This window comes from Panthera onca, chromosome D4, assembly GCF_046562875.1.
Source record: "Panthera onca isolate mPanOnc1 chromosome D4, mPanOnc1 haplotype 2, whole genome shotgun sequence".
NCBI classification, from domain to species: Eukaryota; Metazoa; Chordata; class Mammalia; order Carnivora; family Felidae; genus Panthera; species Panthera onca.
The window spans coordinates 45,826,021-45,845,630 of record NC_138351.1 but is presented as its reverse complement, the minus strand read 5'-3'; the positions used below and the strand labels follow the sequence as shown (position 1 = coordinate 45,845,630).

At 40.8% G+C, this 19,610-nt stretch overlaps 1 protein-coding gene across 2 annotated transcripts in view; it reads left to right on the top strand.

Annotated features, from left to right (window-relative positions):
* The first annotated feature begins 3,620 nt into the window (after positions 1-3,620).
* Positions 3,621-19,610, top strand: part of MLLT3 (MLLT3 super elongation complex subunit) — a 286,329-nt gene continuing 270,339 nt past the window's right edge. The window contains exons 1-2 of one of the 2 annotated variants that reach the window (XM_078436759.2): positions 3,621-3,893; positions 5,295-5,475. In XM_078436759.2, coding sequence (XP_078292885.1) covers positions 3,882-3,893; positions 5,295-5,475 — 193 coding nt within the window. In that variant the 5' untranslated portion in view covers positions 3,621-3,881. Of the gene's footprint in view, positions 3,894-4,237; positions 4,380-5,294; positions 5,476-19,610 lie in introns of those variants that run through there. The other variant, XM_060609676.3, reaches the window with a different exon arrangement.

Sequence of the window (19,610 nt, the reverse complement as noted above, 5' to 3'; positions counted from 1 at the left end):
AACACTCTAATTACTCTAAAGGACCTCTTGGGGGTGCCTGGGTGGCTGTCGGTTAAGCGTCTGACTTCTGCTCAGGTCATGATCCGGTGGTTCATGCGTGAGTTCGAGCCCCCTGTCGGGCTCTGTGCTGACAGCTCAAAGTCTGGAGCCTGCTTCAGATTCTGGGTCTCCCTCTCTCTCTGCCCCTCACCCACTCAACTCTCTCTCTCTCTCTCTCTCTCTCTGTCTCTCTGTCTCTCAAAAATAAATAAACATTAACAAAAAACATTTTTAAAGGACCTCTTTATATCGTGCCAGAAACATCCAAACTAGCCTCAACCTCCACACTAAACAAAGCTATTGTAAATAAAAGTTCTGGAGCCCAAATGATGGTCCAAGAGTTATGGTGATGGTGGTGGTTGTGACCAGGAATTAAAATCTATCCCAGACACTGTCCTTTTTATTCTTCATCAAGCATTTTCTCGGAATGTTTATTTATTTTGAGAGAAAGAGGGAGAGCGCTCAGAGTCTGAGCAGGGGAGGGGCAGAGAGAAAGAGGGGAAAGAGAGAATCCCAAGCAGGCTCCATGTTGTCAACACAGAGCCCCACTGGGGGCTGGATCCTACCCCTGGTAAGATCATGACCTGAGCAGAAATCAAGAGTCTGAAACTCATGTGACTGAGCTACCCAGGTGCCCCTCAAGCATATTTGAAATGACGGTATCAATTGCTTTTCTTTTCTGCTCCTCAAAACTAACCCCACAGAGTTTCATGTTGTGCTATATATTACAGTATGAATTTTGGTAAGATAGTTGCTTTTTGGATAAATAGGTGGCTTTATCCCTAAGCATTTCCATGAAAACAAATTTGGGGGGGGGCGGAGGAATATTTAGTACTAAAGATTTCTGTCTTAAAACTTACTTGCAAAATATTTTCTATAATCGCATTGTCAAGTATTCAAAAGACTTCTCACATTTGTACCTCATGTGAACTGCAAAGATCTCCAGATATGCTAGACAAAAATTAATCTGATGTTATTCCTGTTTTGATTGATTTTAATTGATAGCCGGCTTGTTAGAACAGGTTATACACAATACATTGAAAGACCGGCATAAATTTCTTTGCCCAAAAGTTGAATCTAGAGTATTCAGGATTGTGTTTTCTTTCTTTTTCTCCTCCTCCTGGTCTTTTTGTTGTAAAGAGGTCACGTAAGGACGTTGGTGGAAGGGCTCCATGCGCCATCTACTGACCAAATCTATATTTTCAGTGTCTAGAGAATGAAATTTATCCCTACATTCGGTGTTTAAAGCAGTCTTTGGTATAGGAGGGGTAATGGGAAAAGACCCTCTTTGACTCTATGGCTTATTGGTGACTCCTGGAATAATATTAATTCAATGAACACATAGTTCAAGAAAGAGATATGAGCCCCTCAGCGCAAAGACAAGTTACAGAGAGAATCACAAAGAAAGTCCGCTGGTACTGGAAGAAATTAGCCAACCTCTAAGGCCAACTCCAACTTACAACTAGATTGTTGTTTTTCACCTGTGTGTTGAGCTACACTCACTGCCCAATGGTTGCTGCCTTACAGGAAATGGCTTTTGACTAATGGCACATCCAGATAAACATCAGTTCCCAACCTGATAATTCTGAAGGACTTCTCTGTAATTTAATTATTTCATAAAAAATTTAATAATGCATAGCAAGTAGGTCCTCCCTTCACCTAGATCCTAACACACAGCTTGTCCCTGTCTATGTAAACTTAGTCCTGATACACACCTACACATACACACATACAAGATGATAGACATCTGTGTACCTGTGGGTCAGTTGAGAAATCTAAACCCTTGGATTTGGATCAAAATGTTTCTCCCCTCGGTCAATCGTCCTCTCCACTCTATCCTAAATCCAAAAGAAGGGTAGTAGGAATTGGGGCCCTCAAGCCAAAGTTTCCTGGGTTGTAACTGGGGAGAGGTCAGAGCATCAGTTTTAGTAGTTCAACCCACTGGAGTTGGAAGGTTGGATTGAAAATTAAAGTTGGCCTGAAGTGCTCCGATCTGATTCGGGTTCTCTTCCTGTCAGAAGGTGGGAGAACTGAAAGCTACCGACCACGGCTCCAGATGCCCCAGGTAACCTCCTTCCCTATTCCTCTCCCGCTCTCTTTATTCCAAGAGCTGAGACAACTTGCTTTCGTGGTTTAAAGAAAGAAAAGAAGAAAAAAGCAGAAAGTTGAGGGAGAAAGACGAAAAAGAGGCACATCAAGAGGGAAGGCAGGGCGAAGAGAAAAGAAAGAATCAGAAAGAAGTCGGGAGACCAGGGAACTTGGGGAAAGAAAGAAGACAAAGACGGCGAGAAAGGAATGAGGGCTAGGAAGATGCAAGGATCTTTTTTCAACGAACCGGAGTTACACCCATCTTTCACTTTCAAGTCGATCGTCTAGATCTTATCCGTTTCCTTAGTGAAGGTCGTCCGCATTGCTAAAGGAAGCTAGTCAGTCCTCCACCCCCTCCCGCCCCACGCGTGGCTGCGCTGCTGTATCCCCAGCCACTGAGACCCAATCCATCCCGAGTGGGAACGTTTGCAGGAAGGCGACTCTGGGAACACTCTTGCGACTGGTTGTCACCCGGGAGCCTAACCGGATTAATACCCAGAGTTGGATTACGCTGGCTGTCACCAATACGCCTAAAGATTATAATCCAATTTATGCACATTACAGCCAGTATTAACTTTATCTGCTATTTTAAGACTCCCAGTTGCCCCGCGTGTCCTCAGAGGACAATCCTCCGCGTTCTGATGCCACCCACCAGGCTGTCCGGAGGGGAAACCTCCCGAAGAAAACAACTCCAAGCCTAGTTCCTGAGGGTCTGCAGCCGGTACTCCCAGGTGTTTTACCTTCACCTGGGCACCGCTGCGCGATGCCTCCCAGCCGGGGATTACCAGAGCGGGAGGAGTTCCCTTGGAAGGAAATAACATTTTTGTTCATTTCATTTTTGAATTTTCGGTGGCGGTGGCAGAAGGGCGGGGAGTGGGAGTGGTGGACGGGTGCCTGTGAGTGTGGATGGGGAAGGGGGCCAGGGGATTGTTGCCGGTTTTAACAGTCTCAGCGACTGCTTTTTGATGTTTGTTTGCAGAGTGGCACTTCTCTCGCTCTTTCCTTAAATAAATTTGTTTGGGCGTGAGTTCTTGACTTCCCAGCACAAAACCACAAAAAGACGGGGTGGAAAGTAAAAGAAAGCCCCCTCCCTCCCCCGAGCGTGCTAACGCCGAAGACTTGATTTAACACCCCTTCTCTGGCTGCTGGGGGCTCTAGGCAGTGGCTACATTCCAGCAGTTTTAATCCGTTTTTTATTGTAGGGAGGGAGGAGTTTACACAGGGCTGGGATGGCTCCCCAGCTGGCCGCTCTCCCCACTCTAGCGCCCCCTCCCCGTCCTTTGCTCCACCTCTCCCCCCCCCTCCGGTAGGAACCTGTTACTTTAAGCCTGGCGTTCCAGTGTGGCGGTGCGGGCCGCCGGGTTTCGGGAGGTGGCCGGTGATTGGCTCTTTCGAGCTCCCCCTGGTTTGCTCGCTCGGCCTCCCCGCGCGCTCCGCCCCGCCCTCGCGCCCTCCCTCCGCCCCGTAAGGCTCGGAGCCCCGGTGTAAGGCGCCACGGCGCATGCTCCGGAATCTCATCCTCTGGCCCTGGAGCTGCTGCTGCTGCTGCTGCTGCTTTTGCTTTTGGGGCTGAGTTTAATAAGCGAGCGAGCGAGCAAGCGAACGCGGGGGGAAAAAGGCAGAGAATGTCCGCCATCTACCCTCCGCTCCTGGGCGCGCTCTCATTCATAGCAGCCTCTTCATGAATTACAGCTGAGGGGGGCGGGGGAGGGGGGTACCACACAACACCCCAGCAAACCTCCGGGCCCCCAGGCATGGCTAGCTCGGTAAGTAGATGCAAAAAAAAATAATAAAAGACCCCCCCCCCCTTCCCCGCCTTTCCTCCCTCGCCCTGCGCCGCCGCCGCCGCCGCAGCCCAGACAGCGCCAGCGCTCCGCGGTTCCAATTAGAGAAAGGTTGGTACGGCTTGCAGGGAGCTGCCGCCTCTCCCTCAGCCTCCGCTCCCCTCCCTCCCTCCACCCCGCCCCCCCCGCCCCGGCGCGCGCACACACACACACACACACACACACACACACTCACACACTAACACACTCGCCCCTCCACCACCCCCCCCCCCCCGCGCCTCCCTCTCTCCTCGCCTCTCTTTGCAATCGCAAGAAGCGCACTCTCGCTCACACGCGCGCACTCACACACACACTCACACGGTGGAAGGAGGCGAATAATAACTCAGCCATATTTCAGCCGCCGCCGCCGCCGGGAGCCGCGGGCACAGTCCGGGGACGCGGCGAGCAGCCTCGGCGGCCGCTACGATGGTGCGTTCTCCGCGGCGCGCGTGTGTGAGCCGGAGTGTGCGGGCTGACAGCGGCGGGGCCGCACGCAACTTTGCCCCCACGCCGGGCTGTGCGCAGTCGAGCCTCGGCGGCTGTCCGCCCGCCTCCCTGCCTTTCCGAATTTTATTTTTTGGGGGAGGTGGGAGCTACTTTGGGGCCACTTTGGCTCTTGGAAGTGTGTTGCGGGGGCTCTGTTAGGCTGGCCTCGCCGATCGCGTGGGGCTTTTCGCTGGGGGGTGCGGGGTGCCTTAAGTTATGGATGCCTCGGCGTGTTTTCCTGCGGGAGTGTGTGTGTGACGACGTCTCATTTTTGTTGTGCACGAACCCAGTGCTAAGAGCACGGGAGTTTGTGCCCATCAGCAGAGGCTGCCTGTAGTTTCCATTCCGCCTGGCACAGCGCTCCACACGCACGCACACACACACGTACACAAAGACTTCCTCGGCGTGTGCCTGTCGCCGCGGCACTTTCAGGGAGGGGGCTCGCCAGAACACCCCCTCGGGGTCCCAGCTACCTCCCTTCCCACGCCGGGAAACCGCCCCGGCATCGCCTCCTAATTGTCTTCTAATTTGTTTCCGATGCATTTGTTGTCGTGCTCGTAGTGGCTTGAGTGAGCTCTCCCTCTTCCTCCCGACCCCCGGACCCCCTTCCCGATTGGGGGTAACATTCCGTTACAATCCCTGTCGGCGTGGATGCTGGGCGCCGGGCGGGCCGGGTGGGGTGTATCTGGGGGTGTGGAGTGTGCGCGCCCACGCGCGTGAAACGTGGATGCAGAGGGCACCGCCGTTTCCTTTTATGTGCGTTTCAAGAAGGAGGAAAAAAAATGTCAGGCGCAATGTTCAGTGTCGAACGGTCGCCTTCCTGTTGTTCACGGCTGTCTCTCCTCCCCCTGCCCGCAGTGTGCCGTGCAGGTGAAGCTGGAGCTGGGGCACCGCGCCCAGGTGAGGAAAAAACCCACCGTGGAGGGCTTCACCCACGACTGGATGGTGTTCGTGCGCGGCCCGGAGCACAGTAACATACAGCACTTTGTGGAGAAAGTCGTCTTCCACTTGCACGAAAGCTTTCCTAGGCCAAAAAGAGGTAGGGCTCGAATACAAAAGGAGCTTGATCAAAAAATGTCTTTGCTCGCGGAGGAAACAATCGCTTGGCCCGGGCGGTCCCCTCTGCCCCTCTCCCCGCCCCCCGTTCCCCCCACAGCGTCGCGCTCGCCGGCGTCGCCTCGGGACCTGGGTGCGCGGCGCCGCGCTGGCCAGGTCCGGGCTCTCGCCCGCGCGCGCGCCACTTCGGCTTCGGGAAAGTCACTGCAGAGAAAGGACCGTCAGGTGTCGAGTGTTTATTCATCCCAAGCCAGCCCTCACCGGTCCTCTGGGGTTAGCCGCGGGTTCTGTGGGAAGGTGCAATTAGTTGTTGGGTTTGGAGGCGTCGGGGGGTGGGGCTGGAGGGAACAGACAGCTTGCGCCTTTTTTTTTTTTCCTAGAGAAATTGAAATTTACCTGTGTTATTAGCAGGGAATGCGTGGGATGTAGTTATTGTTCCGTTTTGGGAAGTCGCCTCTCCTCGGGGTCTCCTCTGCCTTCCTCTCTGTGAATTAGGCGGGAGGTGCCCGTTGTCACTGATTTTTCCTTTCGTGGGTTAATCACCCCCCGCCTCGCACCGTCAGCATTTTAATGTTTAGTCGGCGGAGAGGCGGGGGGCTTACTCGTCCCTAGCCCCCAGTGGCACTTGGCTGCTCATTGGATTTTTGAGCAGCGTGCCGAAGTCTCTGCCCGATGTGATCTGCGGGGAGGAGGGTCCCTGCAAAGGTCGAAGCTAAGTTTCAGAGGAACGATGTTTGTCCTGCCTTCTTCCTCACTTCTTCCCCACCTTGGATTTTAGCCTTGGTCTCTAGTTTGCATATCCTGCCCAGCCTCTCGGGCCCCAAGCACTTTCCATAAAGGGCAGGACAGTTTTGAAAAAAGAAAAAAGAAAAAACAAAACAAAACACCGGAGTGTTATTTTGAAAGAAAATTTAAAGAGGGTTTGAGAAATCCTGATGTCTATTCCCTTCAGCCTCCGGAAAGCTACTGTCTGGTTGTTTTAGTTGGATTAGTGGAGGTAACAGTACAAATACAATAAGGTGCTTTGTTTGTGAGCAGGTTTATTTATCTAACTCGACACAATGGTTAGTAGTTATCTTCCATTTGATCCGTAATCTTTATTGGCATCTAGAACTCCTGCAGTTTCTTAGAGTAACATCATAATAAATCCATTCTGCTTAGAGCTCCTGGAAATTATTGAACATTGAGGAGCTGAATAAAGAAAGGAGCAATGCTGTGTGCCTCCGAGGTGGCAGAGGTTTGTGTTGATGCTTATTTTTTGTTTCCAGAGCTCATGCAATGGGTTGTAGGACCCTATGTTTTGCCTTCAGTGGTTTGTTTTATAGGTCCTCCTGAAAACTTGAGCAGTCGAATTTGTTGGGCTTTGCTGATGGTTAACAAATGAATCCAGCTTCTAATAGAAGGGTAAGACTATGCATGGCCTAGAGGAAATAACATTTAGATTTTGTTAGCATGATAGATCGCAATACAGCCAGAGATCATTTTCCTTCATATTTCCTCAACACTGTAATTAGGATGAGCGTCGTCAAGTTTCTGTCACTGTTTGAGGTTGGGTGTGATGCTTCTTGGAATCTCCCTCTCCCTTTTCCATGTATGTATAGAGCCACTGCAGAGGAGTTGAAACAAAAGAAACCACCTTCTAAGATACCTGGTAGCCACCATTAGGACTCCTTGGCTGCCACACACTTCGAGAGGGAATACATTTAACCAAAAAAGCAGTGTTTAGTATATTAGGGAAACTATGTCAGTTGGCAGAAGATGTAGCTCTTAAGATAACTTTGTTTAGGCTCCGTGGCAATCAACAAATTGGCATTATGAAATTAAAGATGACCAACCTCCCCGTATTTCACCACTGTTTCCCTGCTTCAGTGTGTGAGTGGGGATGCTCCCCTTTATTTCCCATCCTGAATGATTTTCGGTCCAGCCTAAGGGAGCATGAGGGTGCTGGCCCTGCACAGCCCACACCTGGGAGTTGTTGCTAGGCGTGGTAAGCCGCTTGCTAACACTGATGTCTCAGACGTCTCTAGCGAGAGATGCCTGCTTGCCCGTTGGGCTCTTCGGTTTTTATTTTCAACTGCGGAGTTTCTTTATGTAGTCTATAAGCCATTGTTTTAAAATGTTTATTTTTGGATTTTTATTTGTATGTGTGCTTCCCATGATGTGACAAGTCCTGGGAAAAATGCCAGCTTACATAGCCCAGGAGAGACCTTGTCATACTGTAATTACACATGATTCAGATTGCAAGGGAAGGTTTCTCTGTTCATTGGGAGTACTTAGTTGTAAATTCAAGTAACACCAAACATACCACTTGATCCTGGGACTTATTTTTTGGCTTATAACGCCTTTCAAAATGATAAGAATAAATAAATACAGAACAAGAATGCCAGACATGGCTAAGTCTACTCCTGTACCTTTTAAGGTGCTGTATTTGCTATCTTATAGATCTGTAAGTGAGAAATTGGAAATGGAAGACACTGCACAAATGGCTTTGTGAAAAATCTGAGTTGCAAGGTATTCAAAAGAAATGCACGTACTCCAAACTGTAAATGGCTATTAATAATGGCAAGGTAAATCACTTTCAGTATATACATTAGTTGATAAACGGAAGTGGACCTTAGCACTGAGAATGAACTGCTCAGCCACGAAGATGGATGAGTCCTTAGTTTGGTAAATCTTTGCTTTGGAAAAGCAAATTGATTTTTCAGGTTGATTTCCTTTATTCCACAGTAATAGTATGAGAACTTGCAGAGGAAGAAATTAGAGTATTTCAACTTGTTGCCTGATGAGAATTACATGTACCGTTTCAGAATTGAGCTAATTGTACTTGAATTCATGTGGGTTTACTCTGTCCCAAAGATGGGTTGGAGACTTGCAATTTAAAATTACTAGCACTGAGTCCTAGAAGAGAGATTTTGATGAAATGGTGAAGCCTGGAATATCCATTAGCTGTTACAGAATAAGCAGGTCAGAGTCTAATGCATTTTAAAACTATCCACTTGTAAAAAAAAAAAAAGACCATATCTTATTTATTAGTACCAAAGATTTGTAATAGTCTGATATGACTGAAATGAATAGTTACATTCAAAACATTTAATTCAAAATATTAATGTTTTCATTTTCAATATGATGGGAATTTGAGTGAACTTTCCTTCCAATTACAGCCATCCTTACTATTGCAGTCTGTTCCATTGACATTTATGATATGAAATCTGTTGCTTATTATTTTATGTAAGCTAATTTGGCCACTGGTATGGTTTGATGGCTTTTTATTTGTAGCCCTAGTCCTTTGAGTGGGCAGATAAAGCATAATAAATCCCCACTTACAACTTTGATTTAAATGTTTGAGCCCAGCGTTACTGTGTAGTTCTGATTTGTGTTAAACAGTCTTCTGAAATAATTTGGATAACTTTTTATCAGGGTACCTAAAATTTGAGGCCAGACTAGCTGAAGATATTGCGTGCACCTGGTGTGTTTCCTCTTCTTAAGTATTTCAAAGGTTTCAGAAAAAAAAAACAACAACAAAAAAAACCAAAACAGATGGATGACTATACTGATATATTCAGTGAGTGTTAGAAGATTTGGGTAGAGTTCTGTATGGAATTAAGATGACTGGTGAGAGCAGTTCTACTACTTGGCATTTTGAAGCAACATACAGCATAATTTTCCAAGGCACTTAAAAGCTGAATTATTGGAGGCAATCTCCTATGCTGTTAGTGGGAATATAAATTGGGCACGGACATTTTGGAGGGCATTTGGCAACATCTATTAAGGTTTTAGATGTTTATACCCTTTGACCCAGCAAGTTTACTTCCAGGGATTTTCCAACAGATACAGCTTTGCAACTGCACAAAGATACAGTGTATTTCTTGTGACTTTTTAAAACAGAAATTGGGAAGCAAGCCAATTAGGGAACCCCAGCTGGGTTCACTTAAATGATGGGGATTATAAAAAGGGGTAAATATGTTTGTAGATGCAGGAAGATCTTCAAGAGATATTAAGTGAAATAAGTCAAGTTGCTAGATCAGTGTGATCCCATTTAAAAAATATGCTTATAGAACTAAAAAGGGTATGTGTGTATGTGTATAAATAAATTTTGGATGAGTGGGAACCCAGCTCTTACGGTGTTGGCAGAGATGGGAGGTTGTTTTTGTAGCATTTGATTTTTTTTTTTTTTGAAAAGTTAATTCCATATATTTAAAACATTCCAGTGAGCACTCATTACTTTTTAAGACTAAAAGACAAAGAGTAAAGACCCAGTGTAGAACTATCTTGGGTAGATATTGCTGCTCCGTGGTGAGGAGTTTGGGTTAGGAATTACAGCCTTGTATTCGAACGCTGGCTTTAGAGACCTCTTGTGTGCTCTTGAGCAAGTCATTTCTGTGTGTGTCTTCTCACTTGTGTTCTCATTTGTGTTCCTGGAACGATGGAAGAAGAGGACCATTACCTCCTAAATTGAGGAGTAAATATGAATCAGCTGTTTTCCAGTTTATTGGTCTTCGGACCTCTTCAGACTCTTCAAAATTGATTCCAGAGAGCTTTTTCCATGGACTTGTATCCATTAATATTTACTCCATTAGAAATCAAACCTGAGACATTTAAAAAGTTATTTATTAATTTGTTGAAAGATAACAGTAATCAACCCATTATACGTCAGCATATAAATAGCATTTTAAAGAAAAATGAGTATTTTCCAAAAATGGGAGTGAGAAGTGTGGCATTCTTCTACTTTCTGTGTGTACACATCTTTTCACTGTTGTGAAATAACTGGCTCAGCTTGTGTGTCTCTGCATTCAGTCTGTTGTGTTCTCACACTTTATGGAGCCCCTCGAAGACTGAAGCACACTCGTGAGAGCATGGGGGAAAGAGGCAAAAATGTCTTAGAGTTGTGGTGAGAATAGCCAATCCCTGGAAGAGGTTTTGGGGATCCTGGGGTCTCCAGAATACACTCAGAGAACCAGATATTCAACGTAGAACCTGGCACAGACGAGCTGCCCCATTAATATGTGGAAGGTGATGTTTTAAAGCCACAGTTGATGTTGCTAATAAAAACATTTAATGGAAGGAGGAAAGATCAGTCTTCCAAAGTACTGGCATGGTTAAGTTCCATTGTAGCAATTATCCAGCGATTTTTTTCAGAAAAGGAGAATCCAAACTTGGCTTTCAGGGGATGCATTTTATAGTTAATATCACTGTCCAGTTAATGGCATATTATTTGTATAACGCAGAAGCTTTTGTATCTCTTATTTTAGGTGACCTCCTGTAGGACTGTCTCTGTGAGGTAGGACAGGGCAGGGGTAACAGTCAGTCTCATAATTTTACTTTAAAGATTACCTTGTTCTTTGCTCTTGGTTCTTTGAAGTTTCCTTCCAGTGGTCTTCCCTGGGCCAACCTTAGCCCTTTCGTTCTTTTTCTGGTCATCTATTACAGATGATTCCTACTACTTAACACATCTTTTACAGTTCTAAGATGTGGAACTTCTTCTTTTTTTTTTTTTTTAAATCTCTTGGTGACTTAAGTCCTCAAAAGAGAACTTGGAAAGCTTAGATACTTGGGAGGGGAGGAGCTATACACAGTTGCACCAATGACTTAGTTAAGGATTCTATGTATTACTGAACTTCAGACTTTAATCTTTATTAAATTTTGGTCTCTGAAACATAATGTTTCACACTGTCCTGATGGAGATAATAGAAAATTCTATAATTGTTTTCCCTTGGCTTTTATACTTTCCTTGATTTTAGGTTTTACTCAAACAAGAAGCTACCACGTAGAAAGAGAAATTCTCTTGTCTCAGTAATACAAGTTAATATTCTTTCAAAACATTTTGTTTTGTGTGTGTGGCCAGAGTGTCTTTAGTTCATCCTCTTCCTCATAACATAGATTTTAACGCTTTAATCTTTTATTCTCTTATATTTTGTGGTTCTCTTTATTCTTGTTTATAGGGCTGTATTCATATTTGAGAATATAATTTGTCTGAAAAGAGTCCATTGATACTACAGATAATTCATACGTTTTTTTTTAAACTTACAGATAATGTAGAAGATGAGAAATTACATTGCACAATCGTACTGTACAGCTTTTATGAAGAACCCATGTATTTTTTTACATGCAGTTGAAAATGCTGTTATTTTAAAAATTTATAGATATGTGTTCATTATAGAAAAATCAAACCATAGATACGTAAAAAAGTCACTGAGAATTCTTTACAGCCATAATTAATATTTTAGTAAATATCTTCATATATATACATACACACATATAAATATTAACGTAAATTAACATTAATTCACTCAACAGGTGTTTTTTTGGAGCTCCTATATGGCTAGATCACTTCTAGGAGCTGGGGATACAGCACAAATGAACATTCCTACCCTCATGGTATATGGTGAAATACCATCTTTTTAAAGCTGAATTTTATGGTATTACATTGAATACACATTTGTCATAACTTTATGTGGACATTGTTCTTAGTGTTAATTTGTTATGAATAATGCTATGCTGAACACCTTTGACATATTCATTTTTATAGTTTCGCCTATAATTTCTTGGTGTTAGATTTCCAGAAGGGAGGTAGTTGAGACAAGGTACACAGGATTGATTGATTGATTGATTGATTGATTTAAAGGTACATAGATTTTAAATTTTGTTGTGCATTACCAAACTTCCTTCCAAAATGATTGTACCAATTTATCCTTCCCCAGGGGTTGGGAGACTTCTCCTTTCCCCACATGGTTACCAGTACTGGGAATTAAGTTTTGTTTTTTAATCTTTGCCAGTTTGTGAATGAAGCAATACTTTACTTTTATTTGCATTTATTTGGTTAGCAATGCTACATAGCTCTCTGTGTGTATATATTTACTATTTGTCACTTATGGTATGCCTCTTTTGTGCCCTTTTTGTATTTCTCAAAAAAAAAGAAAAAGTACAAGAAAATACAAAGGAAAGAATGATATAACAAACATTCAAATCCCCACTACCAAGAATGAATAAATGTTTACATTTTATCCTATTTGATTCTTTGTTTTGATTTTAGAGAATTAGGTATTATAGATGCAGCTAAAGTTTTTAAGTGCTTCTGAATCCTTTTTTTCTAACTTTTTAGCCTTTCTTCCATTCTATTGATGCACATTTGCACATTTATATTGGTGCAGGTAATAGTACATTGTGTTTTAAAAATCTCCACCAAAAGTATCATAGCGAGTGAATCATTTTTTTTAATTGACATATAATTTGTATACCATAAAATTTACCCTTTGAAAGTATAAAATCCAGTGGCTTTTAGTATATTCACAAGGTTGTGCAACAGTGGCCACTATTAAATTCCAGAACATTTTCATGAGTGAATAATTTTGTGTCTTGCCATTTTCCCCTCTCGACATTTTTGAACCTTACTACATTTCATGTGTAGAGAGCAAATTCATTACCTTTAGGTCCTTCTGTTTAGTATTTTATGGCAGGAATAGGTTGTATGCTTACTTTTCTGGTCCCCTGTTAAGGAATATATAGGTCGCTTTCTGTTCTGTGCAGTGAACATCTTTGAATGTGTTACCTTTTACAAATGAACAAGGTTTTGAATATAGGCCTAGAATTTGAGGTGTGCGTGTGTTTTCATTTGTATTAGATGTCAGATTGCTCTACAAAGTAGTCGTGACAGTTTATACTCTGTCAGGGATGGAGTACTGTTTTCTCTACAGCTTTGCCAACATTGATTATTTTCAGATCTCTTAGTTTTATATTTAGTTGAAATATGGTATCTTTTGTTTTCATTTGCATCTCTCTAATTTCTAATGGAGTTGAACATTTTCTATATGTTTATTGACCATTTGGATTTCCTCTTTATTGACTTTTAAAAACATCCTTTGTCTTTTTAAAAAAAGAAACTATTGGGATCTTTTGTCTTTTTCTTATCTGTAGGATGTTAGTCCTTTTTTGTTTGTGTTGAAAATATCTTGTCCCATTTTTGTTTCTTTTTCTTGTAGTCTGATGTGTGGTATCTCTTTGTCATACACAAGTTTTTAATTTTGTCAAATTGATCTATTTTGTTTTGTTTTCCTGTGTGGCTTTGGGGTTTTGTTTAAGAATATAATTTGTGGGCATGGTAATGTGCTTAACCGGCAGACTTCATACGTGCAGGACACAGGGAAAGGATTGGGGGAGACGTAAGAGAAAAAGGGGGTCCCTGCCTTCGATGTGCGTTTGTCTTCTGGAGCTGGAAAGGACCCTTGAGATTCTTCATCTTTGTTTATCTTCTTGTTTTACTTTTAACCAGAAGCCTAGAAACGTGAAGTGATCTTGCATGTAGATACAATGAGTCACAAATGTGCTGGTGTAAAGATAGCTAGTAATAAATGTGGTAAACGTTTACTTTTAAAATGGTGAATAATTATTCACTTATATTCGCAGACAAATGTTCAGCAATAATTACTTTTGTAGACATGACCTAGGATTTAATTAAGCGGTGGTAACCATGGTAGATGCTGTCTAAAAGGGAAAAGTTCTATAGCTTCTTTAAGGTAGAATCACATTTATTTTGTGGATTAATTTAAGATTTTCCTTTGAGATTAAATCATTAGGAAAAATTGTTACTGAATGGTAGGGATCTCCTGATAATCTGCCGCCTCCCCAGCCTCCCACCTCCCTCCCATGGTAGGATTGCAATGCCATGAAGGATCCAGAACATTGTTTTAAGAAATACTGTTGTATGACGTAATCCTTTTAACTTAAGTGTGATAAGTTTGCAGTGATTAAGGCTTGAAGAAGGCTATTATCATTGAATTTCTAAAAAGATAAGGCTAGTATTTGGGTGTGATTTAGTTGGTATGTAGTAGTTAACAGTTAACTTTTTGGATAAAATCAGTGCATCATCATTTTTTTTAAAGAAAATGATGGCTTATCTTGAACTCATTCTGAGGCCTGTTTATTTAAAATCATGTTCCTAAGTGATTATAAAGATGATCAGTTGAATTTAATTAGAGTTATTACCCATGTTAGAAGATTGATATTTTCTGAGCCAAATAAATTTTAAAATATTTAATTTTGCCAAAAGCAGATTTTTTTTCTTTGTTTCTTTCCAGCAGAAATCATTAGTTAGTTATTTTTCCATCAATACCAGGCCAAATGCTGTGTGTATGTATTGATTTTAAAAAGCAAAATACACATTAACAATTTCCTAAAATATTAGTAAGAGCAGTAACCTACAGAGTAGGGAGAGTTACTTGCCTCTTAATGTATCTAGATATAAATTCAGTCTGCATAATGCCTGTAATCTTTGCAGATAGGTTTTATGCCCTACTTCTTCCCTCTCCCTCTGAGGGTAGTATTGGGGGAGATTAGTATCAGATTATTCTAGGTACCTATTTATTTTGATAAACACTTATAATATTTTGGATGTTTAAAAACAAGGTTCATTTGGACTCCTATTATCCATACCTTTTACCCCAAATACTTCATTATTATGAGTTGCTGAGAACTGAAAGGTTTCTTTGCATTGAAGAAATACTCTTCTATTTGACAAAAATTTTTCCTTTGTTTGATTTCTTTCCCTGTTTCTGTATTATAAGCAACTGTTGTGTGGTGACTCAGTGAAAAATAGTTTAGGCTGTTGGGATTTGGTTGCTCTTGGTGGGATGGATTATTCAAAATGTTGACATAGCTCCAGATTTTCTTATCAGAGATGCTTGTTGTATGACTTTGTACCTATGCCCAGAAATAGTAACGAGCAGTAGGAAGTTACTTTCTCATCATATGAACACTGAGCAGAAGCATGTGTTATGTCCTCAGTCAGTCCCCACTGGCCTCTCCTTGGATATGTATCTATTGTTCCTCCTATGTTGCATTAGTTACACATCAGATGAGATGAGACCTATATTCTCTCTGTGGGTAGTATTCATAGCTTTGATCAATGCAGTCTAGACATTGGAAGTTTTTGACAACAATGTAGATTTGCAAGTCGGAGTTTTAGAATCCTGACTTTAACTTCCACTCCCCTAAGTGGTAAATTATTACTCAGTGTTCTGAAACTCGTTTCTTCTGTACCTCTAATAATTGACTTTGTGTAAACAGAGCCACCACTTGAATTTAGCAGGAAACATTGTGTTAGCTTAGAATCACATTTTCTAGAATGAGCTTTAGCCTATGTTCTAGGCAAAAAATGAATTTTTCTCCTTTCCTGTCTTTTCTCCCTTATTCTTTTTTTTTTTTTTTTTCCCACCGACTTTGGATGCTTTTTAAAAAGCTAGACACAAATTTGAGAGACTTGGCCAGGTCTATCACTGTTTTTACTACTTAATCCATGAAATACAACTAGCCTTTTAGCTTTAAAAATAGGAGTCAAATGTATTCCAGTAACTTGTAGAGCGGTATTTAGCAATGCAGCAGGGAAGGCTCTGGCCTGGACCCTAGAAGGGATGTGTTTGGATTGAATAAGCTCTGTGGGCTCTTCTAGCTCTGAAATATTATTTTTCCTTAGTTTTTTGTTTTGTTTTGTTTTGTTTTAAAGGATAAGCTAGGAGCATATCATGGATCTAGTGTTTTCTTAACAAAATAAGTGCCATTTATGAGATGTCACCAGTGTATTGGCTATCATGCTAGACAATAGGTATGTTCTGATGTGTTAAATTTCTTACTTTTCATAAATGTGGTAGTTTGGAGAATGATTTTTTTTTTTTTTTTTTGAAAAAAGAAAATGTTGACATGAACTTGACTATATTGGAATTTTACCTTTTTTAATGGTGAGTGAGCAGTGCAGTGGGTATAAGACTTACCTGCAATAACAGGGAAGTAGGCTAATTGGATAATTCGCCAAATAGGTGATTACGTTTTCATTATGAAAAGTTACGTGCTGGTAGTATTGGTGCCATTTATACCAGCCATCGACACTACTTGTAGGTTGGAACATTCAAGAACTCAAGACACCCTATGTTTATTGGAAACTTCTTCCGCAAATCATGGCTCTTGATCAGGTAGGAAGGCCATTGGGTTTTCCATGAAAGTTGGCCGATTATTTTTTTTCTTCCCTATAATGTAGGCCAGACCTTGAAATTTTGTCAATTTGTTTTCCTGAAGCATTATGTTTCAGATAAGTACCTGTGTTTCTGTTGTCAACAGAATTATTGGGGACTTGGACTTATGTTATCATGTAAACAGGTTAAAAGAGAAAGTACGGTATATCAAATATTTGATCACTCACCATACCTTCAGGGTTTTGTGTTTAATAATTCAGATGCTTAATTGAAGTTGTCTTGAAAAGCAATTACCCTTCCACTCTTTCCTTGTAACTTGCTGCTTAACTTTTAAGGAAAAAAAAAAAAAAGGAAAGAAATTTCTATTTATTCCAGCTTGTTAAAAGGAATTGTTGAATGATGCTAGAGCCAAGGATTTAATTATACGAATATAAAAAAATACACAAATGCAGACGGTTTAAAGAGAGCAGCAAATAAATGAGAATTATGTTGTAAAGTCTATTCAGCTGGGAGTTAGTGCTACTTGACATAGTGTCTTTCTGTAGAGACTCTTTTTGGGGGTGGGGTGGGGTATTTTCATCATTGATTTTAGAATTTGATTCAGTCCATTTTCTTTATATCAGAATGGCCAGAATTATTCATTACTCACATTTTGAGAATTGTGTGAGAGATAAAAGTACGTGAATGAAATGAAGGGGAGAAAATGCTATAGCAAAATGTTCATAGACATTATCTCTGGGAGATGGGGTATTGGGAAATTGAAAAAAAAAATGTCAAATTGGCTTTATTCAAAGATTCAGCACCCCATCTAGCAAATAGAAAGGAGCTCTCAGGAAATTTCTTGTGAAATTTGTTGGATTTTTCAAGCTTTCTTGAATGATACATATTATGTGAATATAAAACTAGATATTTAAGTGTACTTATGGACATGTTTACATTAAGCTTTTTAGTTTAGTTTTTTTTTTTAAAGTAATCTCATTGAGAACATAAAAATGTCTTTCCCAAGGGACATTTCATGTTTTGTTATTTGAAATTTTAGTCACCTTGTCATTTTGAGTGTTTTCCTTTAATAGCTCTATAATATATGCACAAATGTTTCATAAGTTGATTGTAAGCTTTAAAGAGAAACGTGTAAATACTCGTACCTTTCTTAACAGTGTTGCTGTGTTGAAGTTTGTAAAATTAATCAGATTAACCTCATTTATAAGTACATGATTCATGTAAGATATTCTTTGTAACAGAAAGGCAACCATGCTTAATATTTCAGTAGAGTATACATTTTTGGAGTACTAAGGAATGTTTTGAAAAGTTTTGATTTTTTTTTTTCCCTGTGAAATTTTGATAAGTATAACTTTGTTAACTAATACATTTATCTTGATGTGTAGTATTAGGACATTTTCCAGGGCCTCAATCTGACTTTAATAACGGACAGCAAACAAAAGGACTCTCATCATGTTTAGATGTATGGTAATAGTGTTAGAGATAAATAGGACCTATAATTGGAAATACAGACCCATTTCCAGTTTGTGTCTTTGTATATAGTTTGGAAGTTAAACTTACGTTGAATTGGGAGAAATAAAAAGTACCCAAACGACTACCAAAACAAAGGCAAAACAAATGTTTGGGGCAGGGAAATTGATGCATTTTTGAATTGATGCATAAGCGCATAAACACAAACAATATTTCAGTATGAAGACCGTTTTAATCGTGTTTCATGCATAAACTACAAAAATAACCAGAAGTTTTACAAAATGAAAATTAAAATGTAATTTCCTGTTTTGAATACACGACAGATAGATTAATATGAACATTCCTTGAACACAACTAAAAGAAATGATTTCTGCCAAATGACAAGAGTTAATTCTAGTAGTCTTAAAGGTCTCTTTACAATCCAAAATTTTATCTGATTCAGTCCATGATATTATGGTCTGTGGGAAACATGTTTACATTTTTAACATTAAAAAAAAGAGCGATTGAAAGTGCTATGCTCAAATGCATAGCAAGACTACATGTCAAATAAAAATAAGTCTGTTTTCCCTTTGGTATTAGATGCTTTTATAAAATTCATAAATGACAGATTAACTCCACCTTCGATGTAAAACACAAGACTTGACATTTGTGATCAGAGCATTTCTTTACTAGCTGCTGGAATAAAATTGCCACGTTAAGTTCCATTTGCTAGCATTTGGAGTAACATTTTTCATGGGCTTAATTCAGTTCTGCTGATAAATTTTTATTTAACTATTTCTGTTCCTTTGGAGAGAGCTCTAAATGGGATTCCTAATAGTCTGGATTCTTTTCTTCAGGATTAAGAAATGTATGAAGATGAGGAAAATCTACTCTTTGGCACCATGATTACAACTCACAGTATTTGTTTCTATTTTTATTATTAAGTTAATTTGCAAGTATAGAAAATCACGTATTTGTTTTAAAATCTAGTCTCGCTAAATACTCAAGGGACCATGCTAAAGACTGGCGCATTTGAGCAGTATGAAGCCTCGGTTTTGAATATTGCAACTTGTTAGAAATTCCAAATTTGGTACCAAATTAAATATACTCCTAGAATTTTATTATAGTACAGACAAAGCTATGGTAGACCAAGATAATGTATAAATGGCCCTTATTTGGAGCATATTTTGCAGTGAAAGGGGAACTGAAGGACAAGGTGTTCTCTACTTGTAGACTTGTAAAGGCCTCAGAGTTTTCTTTATGTTATTGTAGAAAGACATTATTTTTGCTTTGGCGTGCTTAAAACTAAAGGGCAAATGATCCAAAAGAATAATCTTGAAATTCAATAGCAAGAAAACTACTTGACATTGTGGGCTAGAGGCCAGCAAACGTGTTGCTTTCATTGAATGCGTGGGAAATGGGGCAGGCCTGGAATTTAAAGAGACAGGGTGCAGTATGCTAGAAAAGAAAAGCCGTCCTGTATGATTTGCTTAGTGGGAGAAAAAAAAATAGACTTACAGTTTTCTCTAAAGGATCTTTATTGGATCAACTATTTAAGACACTGAGTGAATTTTTTCCTAACTCTGCCTCCCATCTCCCTTAGCCCTCTTCTCTTGTCTGAAATTGGTGCGGGGTAAATTTGTTTATAACAGAGGAGAAGCAGCTTTTCAAATAAAAGTACTTTGTAGCCTGTTCAAATGGAGTATAATGT